The sequence below is a fragment of the Conger conger genome, chromosome 3 (assembly GCF_963514075.1).
Source record: "Conger conger chromosome 3, fConCon1.1, whole genome shotgun sequence".
In the NCBI taxonomy this organism is placed as follows: domain Eukaryota; kingdom Metazoa; phylum Chordata; class Actinopteri; order Anguilliformes; family Congridae; genus Conger; species Conger conger.
In genome coordinates, this window is record NC_083762.1 from 80376791 (window position 1) to 80398145 (window position 21355).

At 41.9% G+C, this 21355-nt stretch overlaps 4 protein-coding genes across 6 annotated transcripts; 1 reads left to right on the forward strand and 3 right to left on the reverse strand.

Moving 5' to 3' along the window:
- Positions 1 to 2986: 2986 nt before the first annotated feature.
- LOC133124925 (gamma-crystallin M3-like) lies at positions 2987 to 4423 on the reverse strand. Of its 3 annotated transcripts, none has more exons than XM_061236503.1 (3): positions 4415 to 4423; positions 3571 to 3810; positions 2987 to 3265 (listed from the first exon to the last, which is right to left on the reverse strand). In XM_061236503.1, the coding sequence occupies exons 1-3, from the start codon at positions 4421 to 4423 to the stop codon at positions 2987 to 2989; spliced, it is 528 nt and encodes a 175-aa protein (XP_061092487.1). The 3 variants fall into 3 exon arrangements, with proteins under 3 accessions (XP_061092487.1, XP_061092485.1, XP_061092486.1); XM_061236501.1 differs by lacking the exon at positions 4415 to 4423 and adding an exon at positions 4312 to 4338; XM_061236502.1 differs by lacking the exon at positions 4415 to 4423 and adding an exon at positions 4137 to 4151.
- A 3064-nt stretch (positions 4424 to 7487) lies between these two features.
- Positions 7488 to 8789, reverse strand: LOC133123399 (gamma-crystallin M3-like). Its single transcript, XM_061233855.1, has 3 exons — positions 8781 to 8789; positions 8086 to 8325; positions 7488 to 7763 (listed from the first exon to the last, which is right to left on the reverse strand). Exons 1-3 carry the CDS (start codon positions 8787 to 8789, stop codon positions 7488 to 7490), a joined length of 525 nt encoding a protein of 174 aa, XP_061089839.1.
- Positions 8790 to 11561: 2772 nt separating this feature from the next.
- On the forward strand, positions 11562 to 12775 carry LOC133123398 (gamma-crystallin M3-like). Its single transcript, XM_061233854.1, has 3 exons — positions 11562 to 11576; positions 11960 to 12199; positions 12497 to 12775. The coding sequence occupies exons 1-3, from the start codon at positions 11562 to 11564 to the stop codon at positions 12773 to 12775; spliced, it is 534 nt and encodes a 177-aa protein (XP_061089838.1).
- Positions 12776 to 16530: 3755 nt separating this feature from the next.
- Positions 16531 to 20661, reverse strand: LOC133123672 (gamma-crystallin M3-like). The gene is made up of 4 exons (XM_061234151.1): positions 20652 to 20661; positions 18097 to 18143; positions 17405 to 17644; positions 16531 to 16806 (listed from the first exon to the last, which is right to left on the reverse strand). The coding sequence occupies exons 1-4, from the start codon at positions 20659 to 20661 to the stop codon at positions 16531 to 16533; spliced, it is 573 nt and encodes a 190-aa protein (XP_061090135.1).
- Between the last annotated feature and the right edge of the window lie 694 nt (positions 20662 to 21355).

Here is a 21355-nt window from a genome sequence, read left to right on the forward strand (position 1 = left end):
TTATCGTCCAATTCTGGCAAGAAATGACTGCTCTTGGAAGAGGAGAATGGATTGCGTAGTATCCATTGTTTCTGAATGGGATGATGGGAAATATTCAGGGGGAAAAGCTTATAGTATAGCGACATTTACAAGGTAGATTGTGCCATTAAGCAATAATAACTATGGACCTAACAAGCCCCAAAAACCGCAACATGTTACTAAAAAAATTTTCTAGCACTTTGGATATTATACCTATGTGATATGGTAACACTATTGAGGCACTATAGAGGACAATATAAGCTTTCCAATGGTGTATGGCATATCTCATTGGACTTCTAACAGTGATTGAAGGCCACAAACAACAAGCATAAAAGGTTGCTTCAGCAGTGCTGCACAGTCAACCATAATGTTAAGCAGTAATATAGGTACAAGGGTAATTGAGGTGCATTTGTTGTTTCCCTTCGGGTTTTGGAAGATTTGACTAATTTAGCCACATTTTTGCCATACTGACATGGATTTGGGGACTGGGTGAGAAGAGGAGAAGGAGGCATGATGTGTAGAATTGATACCAACATGGGGAAGATGTACGCATTACTGCTTGTAACATTTCAATTATTTACGTTTTTTGTCATATTTCTGATATTGTGATATTTGCATGGGCCGTAATAGACAACTGTTAGCCTTTGCTAATAATGCTCAGAATATTTGTATTGTAGGGTAGCTAGCTATTAGTATAGGAGCATTGTTAGCGGTCGCCCTGTAGCATAGTGGTTAAGGTAAAGGACCGGGGCATGCAAGGTCGGTGGTTCTAATCCCGGTGTAGCCACAATCTGCACAGCCGTTGGGCCCTTGAGCAAGGCCCTTAACCCTGCATTTCTCCAGGGGAGGATTGTCTCCCGCTTAGTCTAATCAACTGTACGTCGCTATGGATAAGAGCGTCTGCCAAATGCCAATAATGTAATGTTAGCGTACCCTGGGCAGTGTTCATGTATTGGCTCATAGTCGCCTGCTTCCATACCACTCACAGTGAAAATGAATGTCTTTCAAGAGGTTTGCACTGTTGTCTAATGAAGGTATTTCACATACTGTAGTGTGAGCATTCTTAGGTGGCACAGTCTTATCTTTGATATTCTGGTTTACTGTGAAGCCTGAAAAGCATTTTTTCTGATGGAGGGCTATTATTTTATTGTAATTTTATTGTATTTATATATACAATAATGGCTATACTTGTCGCCTAGGGCATGGGCAATTCTCATTCATATCTACTGTGTGTGGATATGTGCTAGATTCATACAGATTCTCTCTCGGAGTGATCATGAACAGTAAAATTAGCAAAATGATGTCCCATTCCCACTCATCAAAAGATTACATATGTACAAGAATAAATTATTACATATTTAGGTATGGCGGCACCGATGGTGCAGTGGGTAGCACTGCCGCCTCACAGCAAGGAGGTCCTGGGTTCGAATCCCCGTCGGCCGGGGCCTCTCTGTGCGGAGTTTGCATGTTCTCCCCGTGTCTGCGTGGGTTTCCTCCGGGTACTCCGGTTTCCTCCCACAGTCCAAAGACATGCACGTTAGGCTGATTGGAGAGTCTAAATTGCCCGTAGGTATGAGTGTGTGAGTGAATGGTGTGTGTGCCCTGCGATAGACTGGCGACCTGTCCAGGGTGTATTCCTGCCTTTCGCCCAATGTATGCTGGGATAGGCTCCAGCCCCCTGCGACCCTGATCAGGATAAGCGGGTTCAGATAATGGATGGATGGATGGATGGATATTTAGGTATGTATACCACAGTATGTCACAATACAATTTTGTGTATATGCTCTATAATAGCTAAAAGCATTTTGATGAGATTTTGGATTGGTTTTTGGACCTCTAGATAACTTAGACCCAATACTGATAAAAAGATGGTAATTCCGACTTAGAAATGATGTTTCATTTGAGTTTCATGAAATCTGGAGACACTAAAGGAGGTACACTGCTGACATTTTGCCTCATACTGTGGATCTTTAGTGGGTCTGCATATCACCCTCAGATTTTGCACAGTTGTGGTCAACGAGTTTATGATCCCGAGAAGTAACAATTTAGAAGCACTATCCAATGAGATTCATATACCGTCCATGTAAAACCATGAACCATATTACAACCCTAAAATAGGTATGCATTTAGTTTTTTTAAATTCTGGGACGTTTCTGAATATCGAGGTCTTTGTTGCTGTAAAACTGCGACTACGCCAATATGATAATCTCCATGCTGTCATTTTGCCGCAGGCTCCTCTGATGTTATATCCCGGGGACACTCAAATCTGGCCAGTAGTACTGTGCTGCTGCTATTCCTGTTCTGCCTGAAAGTGAATTGCTTGATCAAAGCCACGGATTGGCCGGAGATTTAACTCATCCGGTGTCCCAGGTTTAACCCGGTCCAGATTAAAAGGGAAGAATGAAAACCTGGCGCTCTACTGGACTCCCGGGCCAGACTGGAGTTTCTCTGCTGTAGCCTGCCTAAGAGCAGGGGTGCACAACAAGGGCCGATCCGTTTCAGGATCTTGTGCCAATCTCTGGTCTTAATTATTTCATTGACTCAATCATATCTTATCTGACATGTGTATGAGTATTGGCTACAGTTGCAAGTGTGTCCTGATGATTTTAATGTGCTCAAGTACAGGCTTGAACCAGGGTAATTTATAGAGCTGTCAGCAAAAAAGATAATTGGTTGGAACAAAAACCAGTAGGCAGACAAGCCTTCGAGGACCAGAGTTGCACACCCCTGCCTTAGAGTAAACACAAGGTATGGTTAAACCGTTCCTCTGATATGATCAAGAGATGTGAAATAAGTTATTTCTATTTTGAGCACTTTCAACTCATTTTCTTGACTTTTTAATGGCTGTGTTTTTCGTGGTGTTTTGATGGCACACGTTTTATATGATAGTAAATGAGAGAGCCAGCATTGTAAAATTTACAAAATGATTTTATTTGGAAGCTACTGTTCCTTCAAACAGTAAAAGCTTTTAATAACATGAATCCATGATGCGCCTCATGGACATCCATCTCATGTTGCTGTATCCCATATCTCTGAAGCTCCTGTATTCCCCGGGCCTCATGTACATCATCCTGCCTCTGTAGTGGGGCTGCTCGTACATCAGCCAGTGGCCGTCCATCACGTGGCAGGACTGGCAGTCGGACATGCGGTAACGCTCCATGAAGGAGTCGCAGTCATCCATACACTCGTGCATCTGACCACCGAAGTTCTCCCTCTCGTAGATCCTCATCCTGTAGTTTCCTCTGTACTGTTTAGGGATACAGTAGGGGTTAGTATTTCAGAGTAAAAGAGGTAAGTATTGATGAAACAGAAGGCACGTAACCCTTTAAGGAGAAAGATCTCAGTTTTGTGGCTGCAGTAGAATGTTCTTAACTGAATATTCTATTGCTGATGTAACAATCACAACAATGGCAATTAGAAGAAATTGAGTTCTAGAACACAGATGTGTTCTATAAGAAAAAGATTCCAATAAAAACCTACTCTTTAAAGGGTTCGTGAAGTGACAGGGCTAAGTGAATAAGCTCACCAAGCGTCTAATATAGCCATGCTTACCATGGGGATCATACGGCAGGACCTGAAGCAGTCGCTCATGCCCATACGGGAGTAGTCAGAGTACTCTCCCCTCCTCAGGAAGTACTGGTTGCCCATGTAGTTGGAGCGGTCGTAGACCATGAAGCAGCCGCTCTCCACCCTGCACGAGTGGCATCGGTTCAGGTAGGAGTTGAGCTCAGAGCAGTCGCTGCTGGTCTCGTAGGACCGGCCCTGGAAGTTCCTGTCCTCGTAGAAGATGATCTACAGAAAGAAAAGTTCACAGTTATAAATCCAGTAATAGTTTTCCAACACATAGTCTGGCCCCAGCCAACACAATACATATTTATATAATTTTTATTAATTTTGGACTTCAGATCTGATCTGTCGATGTTATATGTCTGTCTCTATGTGCTGTGCCTGTTTTTATGTAACACCACCAACAATGATTTTCTACCGAAAACTAATTTCCCCACGGGGACAATAAAGTACCTACTACTACTACTACATATAGAAAATAGCACAAGCTAGTTACTCTGTATGTATGGGTGGCTATTCTTTCATATTAAACCACTCGAATCTGAACTTACCCTGCCCATGGTCATGATTGCGATTAATAGCCCTCGGAGCTGCTCTGCCGCTTGACTGTCCTACACCCAGCATTACACCTGACTTTTATACCTCGCTGAAACCAAAGCACCTGGGCCTCCCTTTGTGTAAAAGCCTGACTCAGCAACAGGGAGCAGGGCCACACGACAGTATGGCCTTTGAAGGGTTATTCTCTGCCGTCATGCGCCGCTGTCAGGTAGAAGCACACTGTGCAGATGCATCTATATTGTTTTTTTTTTACAGAGCACAAAGACAGAACTTTCTGCATATACAATGAGCTCTCTAATTCTTTGGTCGAATACATATTTTTTCTTGATTTGGCTCTGTACGCCACAATTTTTGATTCACATTCAGCTAATTCACATTTTGTTAAAGTACAAATTTTTTCAGCTTTAATCGTAATTAATTTTGGTTTCGCCGTGTAGTGTTTTTTATACATAGTCCTTTCACTTCTGGGTGCCACAGAATTTCAGACAAATGGCTTCACAGGCGTCGAATTAGTCAGGCATGGTCAATCACTTCTTTAGCATAGGTATAACACAGTTTTCCATATCTGGTCTTGATTCTAGGCTTTTGATTGCATTTGGAGTCTCTTATTGGCATTTGTCAACATTAGGACGATAGTTGTGCCTAGGAAACTCAAGGAAACCATTCTGAGAATATAGAGACACAGGCAGAACAATCGGCTTACCAAAATAAACTGTTCGGAACATCATTAAGAACTTGATAGACCTAAACACCAACCAGGCACTGGAGCTTTGACCAGGCCAACATGGGTTGTTTTTTATTGGGATTTCAACTAAAGTAAAGGAAATAATATTCTCTCAAAATCACTACAGTTAGAATGGCCATCATAATGTGATACCATGGACTGATCCTAGCCATGGATGATTGTTGATGGTGGCTGAGTAAATTTGATGGATTTGTGGTAGTGTTCCTGGTTTGGGCAGATGCAGACAGATTAAAGGAAAAACCAACATAACTTCTCTTAGTGAGGGTGCCTGGTGACTCTGTTATGCTGTGGGGTGCATGGTTTGGGACCACTTGGGTCCTTTTAGAGGGAAGTGTCACTGCAAATCAATACAAAGCTATTCTGAGTGATCACCTTTATCCTATGATGAAACATTTCTATCCTGATGGGAGTGGTGTCTTCCAGGATGACAATGTCCCCATCCACAGGGCACTAGGGGTCACTGAATGGCTTGATGAGTATGTAAATTATGTGATACATATGCTATGGCCTTGGCAGTCACCAGATCTCAACCCAGTTGAACACCTATGGAAACTTTTGGTCTGACATCTTAAATAGCACCCTCCACCGCCACCATCATCAAAACACCAAAAGAGGGAATGTCTTCTAGAAGAATGGTGTTGCATCCCTTCAGTAGAGTACCAGAGACTTGTAGAATCTATGAGAAGGCACATTGAACCTGTTCTGGTGGCACTTGGTGGCCCAACACCTTACTAAGACTCATTATGTTGGTTTGTCTTTTAATTTGTCACCCGTCTGTACATCTTAAAACTGAATGAAATGAATCAGAAGATATCAGAGCACTTAAAAGGGCATATATTTATTTCCCATTGATCAACAGATTTCCATTAGACACCACAATGACATGATTTGCAGGTTGACATGAACCCCGTCTCTATGTGAAGCTCCTGATTTCCCAGGCCCCAGGTAAATCATCAGTGGGCTACTGTGGTGATCATGGGGAGTGGTTGTAGGGATGACTGGAGCCTCACTTCTGACCTTGACAAGATCGCTAAATGGGGTGTTTGGATTTGGATTGATGCCCCCCCCCCCCCCCCCCCCCAAACAAATGGTGCTATAGGCAACAGCCAATGTCCTCAATCCATAGAACTGGCCCTAACTGGATGGATTGTAATTATGGTCAGGAGGAAGTATTCAAATGCTGTCCCCTCCTCTGGAAATATTGCTATTATGAGTATTACCATCAGCAGGATTGTCCCAAAGAAACTGCTTCTTTATTATATTGTCTAGCATAAATAAAACTCACACAGGAAATTACAGTTGGTCTACAATGAGTGGAGTTCATTTACATACATTTTGTTTGAATCATTCAGCAGAATCATCTGAAAAATCATCACATTTATATGCACCTGAACTTATGATTTTGAGAATTGTTTACCTTTGTGGAAAAAGCCTTTTGATGTAAGGTTAGTATATTGTGGTCTTGTGGACAGATCTGTCCAGAACTTTTCAGGCTCTTTTAGATACTTCTTTAGAAGGCAGTAACCTGGCCATCCTGTTTTTGCAGCTCACTAGTGGTTTGCATCTAGCAGTGCAGCATCTGTATTTGTTTGTGAAGTCATCTGCACACAGCAGTCACTGACACATCCACACCTGCCACCTCACTGTTTTCCGATCTGGCAGACGGGTGTTTGGGGGTTTTTCTTCATTATCGTGATAATTATTTGGTCATGAATTGCAGAGATTACTGAGCTTACCAGTTCTCTTAATCATGTTCCAAACATTTGATTTTAGTAAGTCTAAGGTTTTGACTTTGGTTTGTATCTCTTAAACCCAATAACAGACTCCGTATGTAAGCAAGAATCACAGAATCAAGACTCGATACTGAAAACTCTCATGCCTGCAATAAGGAAGCCATTGAAGGTGACTTTTGAAATGAGTGCTTCCATTTTCTACCTGTACCTGCCAACGGTAGGGGTTCCATGGCGTAGTGGCATGGAGTCTGTACACTTAATGTCCTCACCAAGAAAGAAGCAATGGATGAGCTTGACCAAACAGGCGAGCAGAACATTAAAGGGTCAAGGCGCCTGAGTAGTCAATGTAGTAATGCAGTTCTCCTCTGCATACAAATTCGATGCAGTTTCCAGACTGGCTGTCCATTGCATCGTCTGCTAGTGCAGGTCAACTGGATGCACACGGATGGCCAGTAGAGTCTGTACTGTGCTGTGAGGTTCAACATGGGTGATATTGCTCTTCTCAGGACTTGTGCCTGGAAAGCGGAGGTGGGAGGGTTATCACTGCGATCAGAACCAGCGCTTCATCTGCATTTGGGCCCCAAAGTGTGGCTCTACAGTTCTACTGTGACCCATTTTTTCTGGATATGAAAGTGGCTGTTTGGACTGTGGGAACGTATGCCTAATGTTGTGGAACTAATTGAAATATTTGGAAATTCTCTTTCTAAGTGGAAAAAATAACACACTGTGAAGGGCTAAATACTCCTTGCTGGACAATGTTTTCCCAATTGGAGCAACATTCCCAGTAAATACTCAATACAATGAATCAGACAATATTCAAGAATTTAAAATAAAGTATTTATTGTTTCCAGTGTTGGGACATGAATTTAACAGGAGTCCATGATGCGCCTCATGGACATCCATCTCATGTTGCTGTATCCCATCTCTCTGAAGCTCCTGTACTCCCCGGGCCTCATGTACATCATCCTGCCTCTGTAGTGGGGCTGCTCGTACATCAGCCAGTGGCCGTCCATCACGTTGCAGGACTGGCAGTCGGACATGCGGTAACGATCCATGATGGAGTCGCAGTCATCCATCATCTCGTTCATCTGACCACCGAAGTTCTCCCTCTCGTAGATCCTCATCCTGTAGTTTCCTCTGTACTGATGGTGAACAAAAGTCAAAGAGACAACATTTATTTATCACGATACAGCTTGGATACAGATCACATGATCAGTAGATGGACTAGTTTTTCTGGAATGTTTGTTAGAATGTTCATTTAAGATTCTCACATGTATTCTAGTCACATATTTCTAATCACCTCACGCCTTAAAGGGGTAAGGAGTATTTAAGAAATGCTGATGAGATTCCTTCACAAGAATAAGTGAATGCATGCTCTGGACTGGCCCAGTGGTCAAATTTCAGTAGTCAAGAGGAAAGGGTTATTTGACTTGACATTTTTGGCATCACCGGGTCAAAACCTACCATGGGGATCATGCGACAGGAGCGGATGTTCTCGAACATGCCCATACGGGAGTAGTCGGAGTACTCTCCCCTCCTCATGTAGTACTGGTTGCCCATGTAGTTGGGACGGTCGTAGACCATGAAGCAGCCGCTCTCCACCCTGCAGGAGTGGCAGCGGCTCAGGTAGGAGCTGAAATCGGCACAGTCGCTGCTGCACTCGTAGTGGCGACCGCCAAAGTTCCTGTCCTCGTAGAAGATGACCTGTAGAGAAATATGGCCAATTTAGAATTCTTGGCTTTTCCTGCAGTGTGTCAATTAAATAGCTATCATAGTACTCTAGGATCACAGGTAATTTAAATGAATGCAGGAAGAGAACTATATCTGAACTCCCATGGTCAGCGGTGTCAAATCAATACTGCTTTAGCCAACACTGACCAGCTTTTAAGCGACTGAAACCCAAAGTTCACATCTCACACCCAAATTAAGATACACATGTTGCAGTTAATATGTTGCTCTTCATAAATTCTTCATTGTGATATTTTTTTTCTCAATTAAAAATTACATGCTCACAAACAGGAAAAGGCATATTGAAACTGAACCAGAAAAGCCATCCACAGTGCCACTGGGGATTATGGGTAACCTCTATTTGAAGAGTGCCCACAAATCTGGCCAAGTGACCAGCAACTCAACGGTAGATACTGAATGACTGGTCTTACCCTGCCCATGGTGGTGGTTGTTCTTGTCTCAGAGAGCTTCGATGCTGTTTGGCCGCCCAGGCCATCACATTTATACCCACCTTAACCCCCAACGCCTCTCTGGTGCCATTGTGCGAAAACCCTGACTCATCGAGGCACATGGTCCGTGCTGTACCGTGCTGCTTTTTCAAAAGCTGGACTCCAAAGGCTCATTATTTGTTGTTTGAATACATTCAGAGGTAAAGGCTTGTTTCCATATTGTTCTCCCGGTAATGTAGAGGAACAGAGAAAATTCGAAACACTTTAAAGCAATTCAGATGCATGGCGGACTCCACCGGGTCCGGGTATTTGGATGCAGTTTTACAGAACAGTCCGTGACAACCTAACACAATTAATTGTAAATATAAGTGCATTTGTACTTTCATAAATTGTTAAACTGAATTAACATGTATGCTTCTTAAATTCTTCCAAGGCTGAAGACACTGCTTTTACAGCCACAATGTAATGTAATGTAATGTAGGCCTAGCCATTACCTAAATTAGGCTACTGCTGAAAACATACAGTAGTTAGCATAACATATTGCACAGTATGTTTATGTTTTATATGCTACCAGAGTGACAGCTCATTGGTATATGTTTGATCATTGAGATGGATATCAGATGAGAAGCACTCATGATCTCATACACATTTCAATATCATGCCAATAACTGATAAAATATGTCATAATAATGTGTTCATTTATCATACTTTACAGTTGATATGTTTGATTATCCAGTGAGACTTGTTACACAAGCACTCAGAAACATAAAAATGTTATGCCAATGACCTAGATAAAATGCGGCAGTGTCATAATAATCTGTTCATACTTTATCAATATTGTTTTTTACTTGCAACTGTTGCATTCCTCATTAGCATTTTGCTAGTCAGTGGATGCTGTCTATGGTTTTATACTTTTGATACAGCCTGTATGTAGCCTGGAGTCAAAAGTAACATTAACTTCTATGATACTTGGGCATTTAGTTTTCAGTATTTGTTTGAGCTTAGTAAAAAAGTTAGCTCAACCTAGCCAGATAGCCTTGCCTGATCTGTGTTGATTCTAGCCAAAGGTCAGCACTCCAACCCATATTCGCTTTTTTGTCTTTACAAAAAAAGGTCATTGTACATTGCTTAAGTATAATAGAAGTTGTTGAAGTTTGATCAAAGTGCCCTTATTGAAAACCAGGAATGATGAAGTTCGATTGAAATACTTTCATTAAAACTGTGAAATGGTTAGAATAGAGAATCATGTGCAAAAATACCCTTTCCTAAATGTTACTACATATCTATATACTATATTTCAAATGCTGTATAGTACTACAATGATAAGCCATAATGTTTGAAGAATCATTATTGATTATGTTAAAATGAATAAGTCTTGAGCAATTAGAACTGTGTGTCTGTTAAAACACATTGAGCTGGAATGTACAGTTTGTTTAATGAAAGTGCAGAGAACACTTAATCAGGTGTTTAAAAACCATGGCGTTGGATACGGCCTGTTTTGACTGAGTGATGCTGTTCAAGCAATGTGGGTCTTTGCAGAGAAATGTTTTGAGTTCGTGATCACCAGCCCAATTTGCCTGCATCATTATATAGGCGAAAGGTTAAGACAGCTCAGCTCAGAGTGAGGCGGGTTAAGAGAGACAATGTGATGTTATATGACAATTGACTGGTTAGCTATAATGTATAAAGACTAGGATACTTCCTACTGTTACTTTGGAATTCTCTGGTCTCTGGAAGCTCTGGAAGTTCCCTGGAGCACACAGACTCCCCAGATTAATCTGTTTTATTTTAAACTAAAGATTTGTAATGAGCAACTACTGAGTCTGAATATTTCTTCAACATCATTGCTGCCAAAACAACTTCACCCATGTAAAAGGGACGAGGAGGAAAAGAGACAAAAAATATTTCCTCAACAAAGTACAGCTAATGTTACTTTTGACTCCAAGTACAAACTATGAAACACACGTTTAAAACCGTAGCAAGCTAACAGCATTCATTTGCTAGCAAAATTGCAATGTGGACCACTGCAGGTAGGATGCAAGTTCAACTATTGATAAAAAAAAGTTTCATTTTTATGAAACTGTAGCATTTTAGCTAGGTTATTGGCATAACATTGAAATGTTCATAAGTGGTTGTGCTACATTCCTCACCTGATATTCATCTCCTTATCGTAAAATAATCAAACAAAAACTATCAGCCCATACATCAATTCCCAGAGGGCTATTGTCCCAGTGTCACTGGCTCTGCAAACACTCAGCTGGGCCTCTTGGCTGGCTCAACTGCATCAGGCAAGATCAATCGTACACTGAAAAGTATTTGAATCCAAAAAAATTACGTATTTGACCCAGGTCTGCTGTAGAGACAATGCTAGCTTACGGCAATGGATTGACATATCTATATCCTCTTACTTTCTTTGTTTTTTTTTTTTTTTTTTGTTTCAACTCATGAATAAAAAATAAAAATTCTCAGACTCTGAAATATTGTTCAAATGGAATTGAAAATGTTGTCTGCAATATGAATACGATGCAGACCAGAAAGCCTTTATATTTTTTAATTGCTGGAACGTCGGACTTATTGGCTCCTTACGGTGAATGATCTATACATTTCCCCATAACCCTTTGCTGTCTGCTTTGCCTAATAGTATGCCCTGATGAGTCAGGGGTTCGGAACAATATGTCCACTGGTCCTATGGTCGTCCAACCAAGTATAAAAGCCTCAGCAGATCATCCTAGTTCTGTAGCGCAGCTCTGAGCCAAAGCAAAAATGACCATGGGCAGAGTAAGTGGACTCACATTACTCTACAGTTACTCTATGGGTTAAACAAGAGTCTTCTTAAACATATATATATATATATATATATATATATACATATATAGAATAAGAATTTCATAGCAGATGTTATTTATATGATGTATATTATATATGTATATATATATGATGTATATTTTTTATATATACAGTGCACTGGGCTGATGTTAGTTTGGTAAGGAGCAGAATGGGGTAAATTCAGTTTATTTATAACAAGAAAAGTGTTAGGAATGTTGAATTATCATGCTGAATGGGACATATTGGTGAACAGAACTAGACTCGGCTTAGATGTTGCTCTCAATGTCGTCAATAGTCAGAATTGATTTGTGTTTGTTGTTAATTTCTGTCTCTAGGTCATCTTCTACGAGGACAGGAACTTTGGCGGTCGCCACTATGAGTGCAGTAGCGACTGTGCCGACTTCAGCTCCTACCTGAGCCGCTGCAACTCCTGCAGGGTGGAGAGCGGCTGCTTCATGGTCTACGACCGCTCCAACTACATGGGCAACCAGTACTTCCTGAGGAGGGGAGAGTACTCCGACTACTCCCGTATGGGCATGAGCGACTGCTTCAGGTCCTGCCGTATGATCCCCATGGTAAGCATGGCTATATTTGACACTTGTTGAGCTTATTCACTTAGCCCTGTCACTTCTTGAACCCTTTAAAGAGTAGGTTTTTATTGGTTCTTATAGACATTCCACGTCAGTGTTCTAGAACTCCATTTATTCTAATTGCCATAGTTGTGATTGTTGCATCAGCAATAGAATGTTCAGTTAAGAACATTCTAATCACATATCTGTGATCTTTCTCCTTAAAGGGTTAAGTGCCTTCTGTTTCATCAATACTTACCTCTTTTACTCACAAATACTAACCCCTACTGAATCCCTAAACAGTACAGAGGAAACTACAGGATGAGGATCTACGAGAGGGAGAACTTCGGAGGCCAGATGCACGAGTGTATGGATGACTGCGACTCCTTCATGGAGCGTTACCGCATGTCCGACTGCCAGTCCTGCCACGTGATGGACGGCCACTGGCTGATGTACGAGCAGCCCCACTACAGAGGCAGGATGATGTACATGAGGCCCGGGGAGTACAGGAGCTTCAGAGATATGGGACACAGCAACATGAGATGGATGTCCATGAGGCGCATCATGGACTCCTGTTATTAAATGCTCTTACTGTTTGAAGGAACAGGACCTTCTGAATAAAACCTTTTTTAAATGTTACAATGCTGACTCTCTGATTTACTGAATTAATTTTGCCTGTGCAAATTAAACATCTAGTTGACAGTTCCACCAGGAAATATCATTTTACAGTAATGTTACATGTCCATGAGCCATAGCATGGGTTCCCGTTTAAATCCACTGCAAACAAACAACAAAATTCCCATGAAATTGTTCTATGGTATGAGTGATGACACTTAAAAAGAAAAAGGATTGGTTTTACCTTTAAGCAGATCCAACTTCAAAATGGCTGTCCGTGTCTTGTCTTGTTGGTGCAAGAGGGTGCAACTGCCCCAGATAGAAGAGTTCAAGTATCTCAGGGTCTTGTTCACTAGTGAGAGGAAAGGGGATCAGGAGATCGACTACTGTGTAGGCACTGTATCCACAACAGTGTAGGCATTGTACTGAACAGTGACAGTGAAGAGGGAGTTGAGCCAAAAGTTAAAACTCTTGATTCACCTTTCGATCTTCATACCTTCTCTCACCTATAGTCATGAGCTATAGGTAGTGACTGAAAGAGCAAGACTATGAATACAAGCGGCCAAAATGGGTTTGCTCTGCACGGTGGTGGGGCGATGGTAAATGGCCTGCATTTTTATGGTGCTTTTATCCAAAAAGCTTGTACTCGTTCACCAATTCCCACACACAGATCAATGGCAGAAGGCCGTCATGCTAGGCACCAACCAGCTCATCAGGAGCAATTGGGGGTTAGGAGTCTTGCTCAGGGACTCTTCGACACACCCAGGGCAGGGGATTGAACTGGCGACCGTCCGACTGCCAAATGTCTGATCTTACCTTCTGACCTAACGTCACCCCCATATGGCATACACTCCTTGATAGGGTGAGGAGGTTTGGGCATTGGATAAGATGTCCCCTGGGTGCCTCTCTTCAGAGGTGTTCCAGGCATGTCAGGAGGTGCACAGGGAGGCCTGTAGCCTAGTGGCTCAGGTACACGACTGGAACCCAGAAGGTAAAAATCGAGTCTGTGCATTAAAATGCTATGTGTCACCCTGCTGTAGAATCTAGTAATACCAACTTGGCCAACTTGAAAATTGGTCTGGCTGGGTATGATCTTGTCAACCAGCATGGCCAAACTGTTTACAAAGCTGGTCTACCTGGGTATGAGCTGGTCAACCAGCATGGCCAAACTGGTCACAAAGCTGGTCTACCTGGGTATGAGCTGGTCAACCAACATGGCCAAACTGGTCACAAACCTGGTCTACCTGGGTATGAGCTGGTCAACCAGCATGGCCAACTTGAAAATTGGTCTAGCTGGGTATGATCTCGTCAACCAGCATGGCCAAACTGGTCACAAAGCTGGTCTAGCTGGGTATGAGCTGGTCAACCAGCATAGCCAAACTGGTCATAAAGCTGGTCTACCTGGGTATGAGCTGGTCAACCAACATGGCCAAACTGGTCACAAACCTGGTCTACCTGGGTATGAGCTGGTCAACCAGCATGGCCAAACTGGTCACAAAGCTGGTCTACCTGGGTATGAGCTGGTCAACCAGCATGGCCAAACTGGTCACAAAGCTGGTCTACCTGGGTATGAGCTGGTCAACCATCATGACCAAACTGGTCATAAAGCTGGTCTAGCTGGGTATGAGCTGGTCAACCAGCATGGCCAAACTGGTCACAAACCTGGTCTACCTGGGTATGAGCTGGTCAACCAGCATGGCCAAACTGGTCACAAAGCTGGTCTACCTGGGTATGAGCTGGTCAACCAGCATGGCCAAACTGGTCACAAAGCTGGTCTAGCTGCGTATGAGCTGGCCAACCAGTTAGTGCTGATAGCTTCTCTGAGCTGTTAGCTGGTCAACAGCTACCAGCTGTTTCAAAACATAGCTTGAGCAGTGTTTTTTTCAGCAGGGTTGTCCAAAAAGTGCATAGTCTGGTCTTAAGTACAGTGGGAGCAATAATTATTTGATCCCTTGCTGATTTTGTAGGTTTGCCCACTTACAAAGAACGGAACTGTGTAGAATTTTAATCATAGGTACATTTTAACATTGAGAGACAGAATAACACAAAATAATCCACAATAACAACATCATATAAATTTTATATATTTATTATCGTATTTTTGCATGAAATATGTATTTGATCCCCTACCAATCAGCAACAATTCTGGCTCCCAAAGATCAGTTAGTTTTCCATTAAGAAGCACTCCTAATCTCAACTCATTACCCAAAACACCTGTGTCAACTCGTTACATCGTTATGTAGCTGTATAAAAGACACCTGTCCACACAATCAATGAGATTCCAACGTTTCCACCATGGCCAAGACAAAGGAGCTGTCTAAGGACATCAGGGACAAAATTGTAGACCTGCACAAGGCTGGGATGGGCGACAAGAAAATAAGCAAGCAGCTTGGTGAGAAGTTAACAACTGTTGGAGCAGTTATTAGAAAATGGAAGAAACACAAAGTCACCACCAATCTCCCTCGGTCTAGGGCTCCACGCAAGATCTCGCCTCGTGGGATATCAATGATCATGAGAAAGGTCAGGGATCAGCCCAGTACTACACAGGAGGAGCTTGTTAATGACCTGAAGGCAGTTGGGACCACAGTCACGAAGAGAACCATCAGTAACACACTACACTGTGAAGGATTAAAATCCTACAGGCCCGTCTGAAGTTTGCCAAAGAACACCTGGATGATCCAGAGGAGGTTTGGGAGAAGGTGATGTGGTCAGATGAGACCAAAATAGAGCTATTTGGCATTAACTCCACTCGCCGTGTTTGGAGGAAGAGAAATGCTGAGTACAACCCCAAGAACACCATCCCCACTGTGAAGCATAGAGGTAGAAACCTTATGCTTTGGGGGTGTTTCTCAGCTAAGGGGACAGGACGATTTCACCGTATCTAGGGGAGGATGAATGGGGCCATGTAACAGGAAACAACCTCCTTCTCTCAGTGAGAGCACTGGAAATGGGTCGTGGATGGGTCTTCCAACATGACAATGACCCAAAACATACGGCCAAGGCAACAAAGGAGTGGCTCAAAAAGAAGCATATTAAGGTCCTGGAGTGGCCTAGCCAGTCTCCAGACCTAAATCTCATCGGAAATCTGTGGAAGGAGCTGAAGCTTCGAGTTGCCAAGTGACAGCCTCGGAACCTTAAGGATTTGGAGAGGATCTGGAAAGAGGAGTGGGTAAACCTACAAAATCAGCAAGGGATCAAATAATTATTGCTCCCACTGTAAGTGACTACACAACTACGCTGATGTTTCGCAACTTTTACAAATGTTTATTGCACATTTATAAAGCCAAGAAATAAGCCCTAAAAGATGTAATCGCTTTGCCCCTGCTCCAATTTTCAGCACATACATTATGCTAGCGAGTTAAGCTAGCGAGACATGTACTCTTCAAAACTGCTGCTATAGCTAGCCTACAGCTAATCGTAGCCTATAAATTGTAGCAAAGCTGTCTTCATTCAATTGAGCCCAATGTTGCATTAAGTACTTGAGTCAACATGTGTAGCCACGTGTGGTAACATTTTTGAACATACATGCAAATGTTGGGGTTGAAATGCTGTAAAGTTACTGTACTGAGCTATTTAAAATGTTCATGCTATGTATGTATGTGCTGTTCACTGTGTTTATGGTAATCCATTCTGCAGGACAAAATGAAATTACAATCAAGCTTGTTGTTTACTTTTTTATTTTATATTTTCATGAGGTATCCCCAAAATTAATGGCAGTAAATTTAGCAGCTATCCGTGATGCGCCTCATGGACATCCATCTCATGTTGCTGTATCCCATATCTCTGAAGCTCCTGTACTCCCCAGGCCTCATGTACATCATCCTGCCTCTGTAGTGGGGCTGCTCATACATCAGCCAGTGGCCGTCCATCACGTTGCAGGACTGGCAGTCGGACATGCGGTAACGCTCCATGAAGGAGTCGCAGTCATCCATCAGCTCGTGCATCTGACCGCCGAAGTTCTCCCTCTCGTAGATCCTCATCCTGTAGTTTCCTCTGTGCTGTTAACACAGAACATTTTACGAATTTAACATCATAAATCATCTTGTAAATAATAATATCTTTTTTAATTTACAGAACTGTTATGAACTTTGAAGGCTTGAGTCTGCATATACATGTAATCATGCTGTAATGTAACATCACAATATTTGTAATATATATTTTACTTATTTAAAGTCAATAAATAGAAATTGAAAATAGGGCCCTAGACCAGGGTTGAACAGATCTATTCAGCTGCTAATTAGTATAATCAGGTGTGCCCAATTATGGAAATGAAAACCTACCAAACAGTAGATCATAGAGAATCATAAGGAAGAAAACAGAAACATATGAACTCAATCTAGGTACTGAAACAGCTAGTAGCTGGTTGAGCCGTTCAGACCAGCTCCCAGCTTCACATGCTTTGACCAGCTCAATCTATGTTTTGAAACAGCTGGTAGCTGGTTGACCAGCTCATACCCAGCTAGGCCAGCTTGTGACCAGCAGGCCTCAATTTTCAAGCGGGTCAAGCAGGTCACAGCTGAATTCTCAAGCTGGTCAAGCAGGCGGAGGGGTATGAGTGTCGCAACCTTCATACACTCCTACACACAGATTAGTTACCATGGGGATCATGCGACAGGAGCGGATGTTCTCGAACATGCCCATACGGGAGTAGTCGGAGTACTCTCCCCTCCTCATGAAGTACTGGTTGCCCATGTAGTTGGGACGGTCGTAGACCATGAAGCAGCCACTCTCCACCCTGCAGGAGCTACAGCGGCTCAGATAGGAGCTGAAATCAGCACAGTCGCTGCTGCACTCATAGTGGCGACCGCCAAAGTTCCTGTCCTCGTAGAAGATGACCTGAGAAAACAGAAACAGCAGTAAACCTTAATGGATGAAGGACACTTTTTTTTTTTTCCATAGAATGCTATTTCTATGTTTTGTACTGTTATACAAAAACAACTAACTTCAGCCTCCCTTTAGAAAATGAACCATGAACTGTGTGCCAAGAGAGGCTCAGGACAGGTATTCTAGTTGAATTGCACAAACTACGACTTTTCAGCTATTTGACCTTTCATCATTCCTACTAGTTTATGCCGTACAACTCCTTTGCAGAGCAGTGGAACTAACACTATGCTTTTCCGCTTTTACTGACAAAACATGGACTAACAACAAACCTGATCACGACTATCCACTAACAATATTTTTGGAGGTTGTAATGTTCCTCAAGGTAGGCGCCAAATTCTCTTTGACCCCAATTCATATTAAATTTAAATTTAAATTTCACTCAATATTTGTTTTCCAGTCCATACCTTGCCCATGTTTGATGTTGTGGTGGGATGGGATTCTGCCTGATGTTCTGTGGTCGGGTGGAGCTTTTATACTGTATAGGCCGTTGGCAGGCTTTTTGTTATTTAAATTCCCCATACTGATGAATAAGCAGGACAGTACTGTACAGCTGTACAGCGTAGGCTGTTAAGTTCAATCGTACTGTCCTGGCTTTGGACAAAGAGAAGAGTTGACCTGGGAACTAATTAACATGGTGCTCTGATTGTTTTTGGTGTGCAACCAATTTAGATATTTAATGAAAACCACTGTTCTTTTTTCAGGAAATAAAGATGGATTTTGGAAATTTTGAATAGAGCCACAGGTGTTGTGTTTAACAGTAGGCTTTAGCTGGTTAAAGGTACATTAAATGAAACCATGAGTAATACTTTTTTTTGATGTTTCTCACCATATCTTCTTGTCTGTTTTGCTGACATAAGCATGGGTTACCCCTCGGAGCAGTAGGGCTGCAGTTTTCTGACTTTTCAGAATTTTTCAGAATTTTCTCATGAGGAGAGGAGCTGATTGATGCTGGACAGAATTTTCTGTTTTTAGGCTTTATTGTATAGACATTATAAATTGGCTGCATGCACAGGGTGCTTTTTCTAGCAACTACAGCTACACAAAGTACTTTACAATTGGTGCCTCTCATTCACCCGTTCACACACACTCACAGACCAGCGGTGAACAGCAGTCACGCAAGGCAGCCTACCATCTAACTGTGAGAAATTAGGTCACTTTGACCCTTTCTGCCCCGAAGGCTAGGAGATCACTCACTCATCATCTCCTCAGGTGCTGTCACCCCAGTGTAGCTCAGAATTTGTGGTTTCCTGAACATTCCAGTACAGTATATGCTCCCCAAATGTTGACGTGCAGTACAGGACAGTATATTATGCTTCCCATGCACTCGTCTGGTTAAACGGATGCCCCTTGACTGTGGTTCATTCAAAGGGAATATTGCAGGAATGGTTACCTATAAAGTCCAAACAATAATACCAGTTAAAACAGCAGAACATAACAAAAATAATAGTATGTTTGTTAATTTTACATTAGGGTTATGAGCAGGGTTAGGATTAGGTTTAGGGTTAGCAGGAGGGTTAGGATTAGGTTTATGCTATTGGAATTATTTAAATATTTCAGATGTGTGCTCCACATATTGGGTATCCACATGGGACTGTTAGATATACAGTTTTTGAACATCATAAAAAATGGCTCTATTTGTATTATAAAGGGTTAGGATTAAGGTTAGGGTTAGGGTTAGGATTAGGGTTAGGGTTAGCAGTAGGGTTAGGATTTAATTATATGTTATTATATTAAATGTTATGTATCTACATGGGGTTGTTGGACACATGGTTAGGAACATAAATTAATTAATTGAAATGAAATAAATAAAATAAATAAAATAAATAAAATAAATAAAATAAATTAAATAAATTAAATAAATTAAATAAATTAAATAAATTAAATAAATTAAATAAAATAATTTGTATTATGTATTATATTTCCTCTGAGGTAATACCTTATATTTTTATATTTCGATTGTTATATTTTCTATTGACTGGTACCAACATATAGTGGAGTCCATAAATATTTGGACTGCATATTGCGCATCTTGCACATTGGTTTTAAAAACAAACAATTTATATGAGGTTACAGTGCAGACTGTCACTCATTTGTGAAGGAATTACATCCCTTTTCATACATAATTGCACATTTGGCTTCTTGGCTGATTTTTATTTGTGTATTCAATCGCTTCCTTAGTGCATGAGAAAGCTCTCCGTGTTTAGTCTTGATCCCAGGCTTTTGGTTGCCTTTGGAGTCTGTTATTGGCATTCGTCAGAATGAGAACCAGAGTTGTGCCACCAAAAGGGAAGGATTACGTGGCTGAGAAATAAGAAAACAGTCAGAGACATAGGACAAACAATTGGCTTCCCAAAATAAACTGTTTGGAACATCATTAAGAAGAAACAGAGCACTGGTGTATGCTTGGGACTAGTGCCTTGCTGTGGAATGAAGCACAATCGCATGAGTTTGAAGGCATTTCATTGAACTTGAGCAGATAAGATGCATCTGCACACTTCAGAACTAATTCCGCTGCTGCTATCAGCAGTTACATTATCGGTGAAGTGAACCAGCACCAGTGGCAGCCATATATGTCCAATCTATAAAAGTCCATCAGTATGTTTCAGAGATGATGGGGTGCTTTGGTTCTTGGCCAGTTCATTTTAGCCACCATATGCACTTCCCATTACTCTTGGTCTTATCTTTCCCCAATATCTTTTTCCAGAACTCTGTTGGCTCTTTTAGGCACTACTCAGCAAATTATAACCTGCCCATCCTGTTTTGGCTTCTAACTAGTGGTCTGCATCTTGCAGTGTATATCTGTTTGTGAAATCTTCTGCAGGCAGTAGTCGCTGACATATCCACACCTGCCTGCTTAAGAATGTTTCTCATCGGTTGCACATGGTATTTGATGGTTTTTCTGCATTATGGTGAGAATTCTTCTGTCATTAAGTGTAGTGGTCATCCTTGGCCTACTCACCTGTTTGCATTTTTTGAGTTCAGCAATGCTGTCTTTCTTCTTGATGATGTTCCAAATAATATATTTTGGCAAGTCTATTGTTCAGCCTGCATCTCTGATAGTTGTTTTCTTATGCCCCAGTCTCATAATGGCTTCCTTGGCTGTTATTGGTACAACTCTGGTCCTCATGTTGACAAACGCCAGTAATGGAATCCAAAGGCAATCAAAAGCCCAGAATCAAGACACTGAGAGCTTTCTCATACCTGTGTTAAGGAAGCTATTAAATACACCGGACTAATCAGAAACAGCAATGGAAGTTACTGGGGTGTCGTTGCTGTGGGTGGGGAGAGGGGAGAGTTTAGAGAGGTGGAGTTTGGGGGGAGGGTTCAGGGGGGCGGGGGGGAGGATTTAATCTGGACTAATCAGACTATTTATAAAAAATGGATATAATTCCTACACGGATCACCCAATATGTATTTAAATACCTGCACCCTTAATGGTGACAGTCTACACTGCACTTTAACCTCACAAAGCAAAGAAAAAAATATTTTGCAACATGTCAGTGCATAAGGAAAAAATACCTATTCAAAACCATACTCAAACTGCAACTGCCCATGCTTTTTGTCATGGGACCAAGTGATTATACAAAGGACTGTTGCCATGACGCTATGCGATGTTGACCTGACACCAATGAAACTACAACATTAATTATGGTACAGCACTGG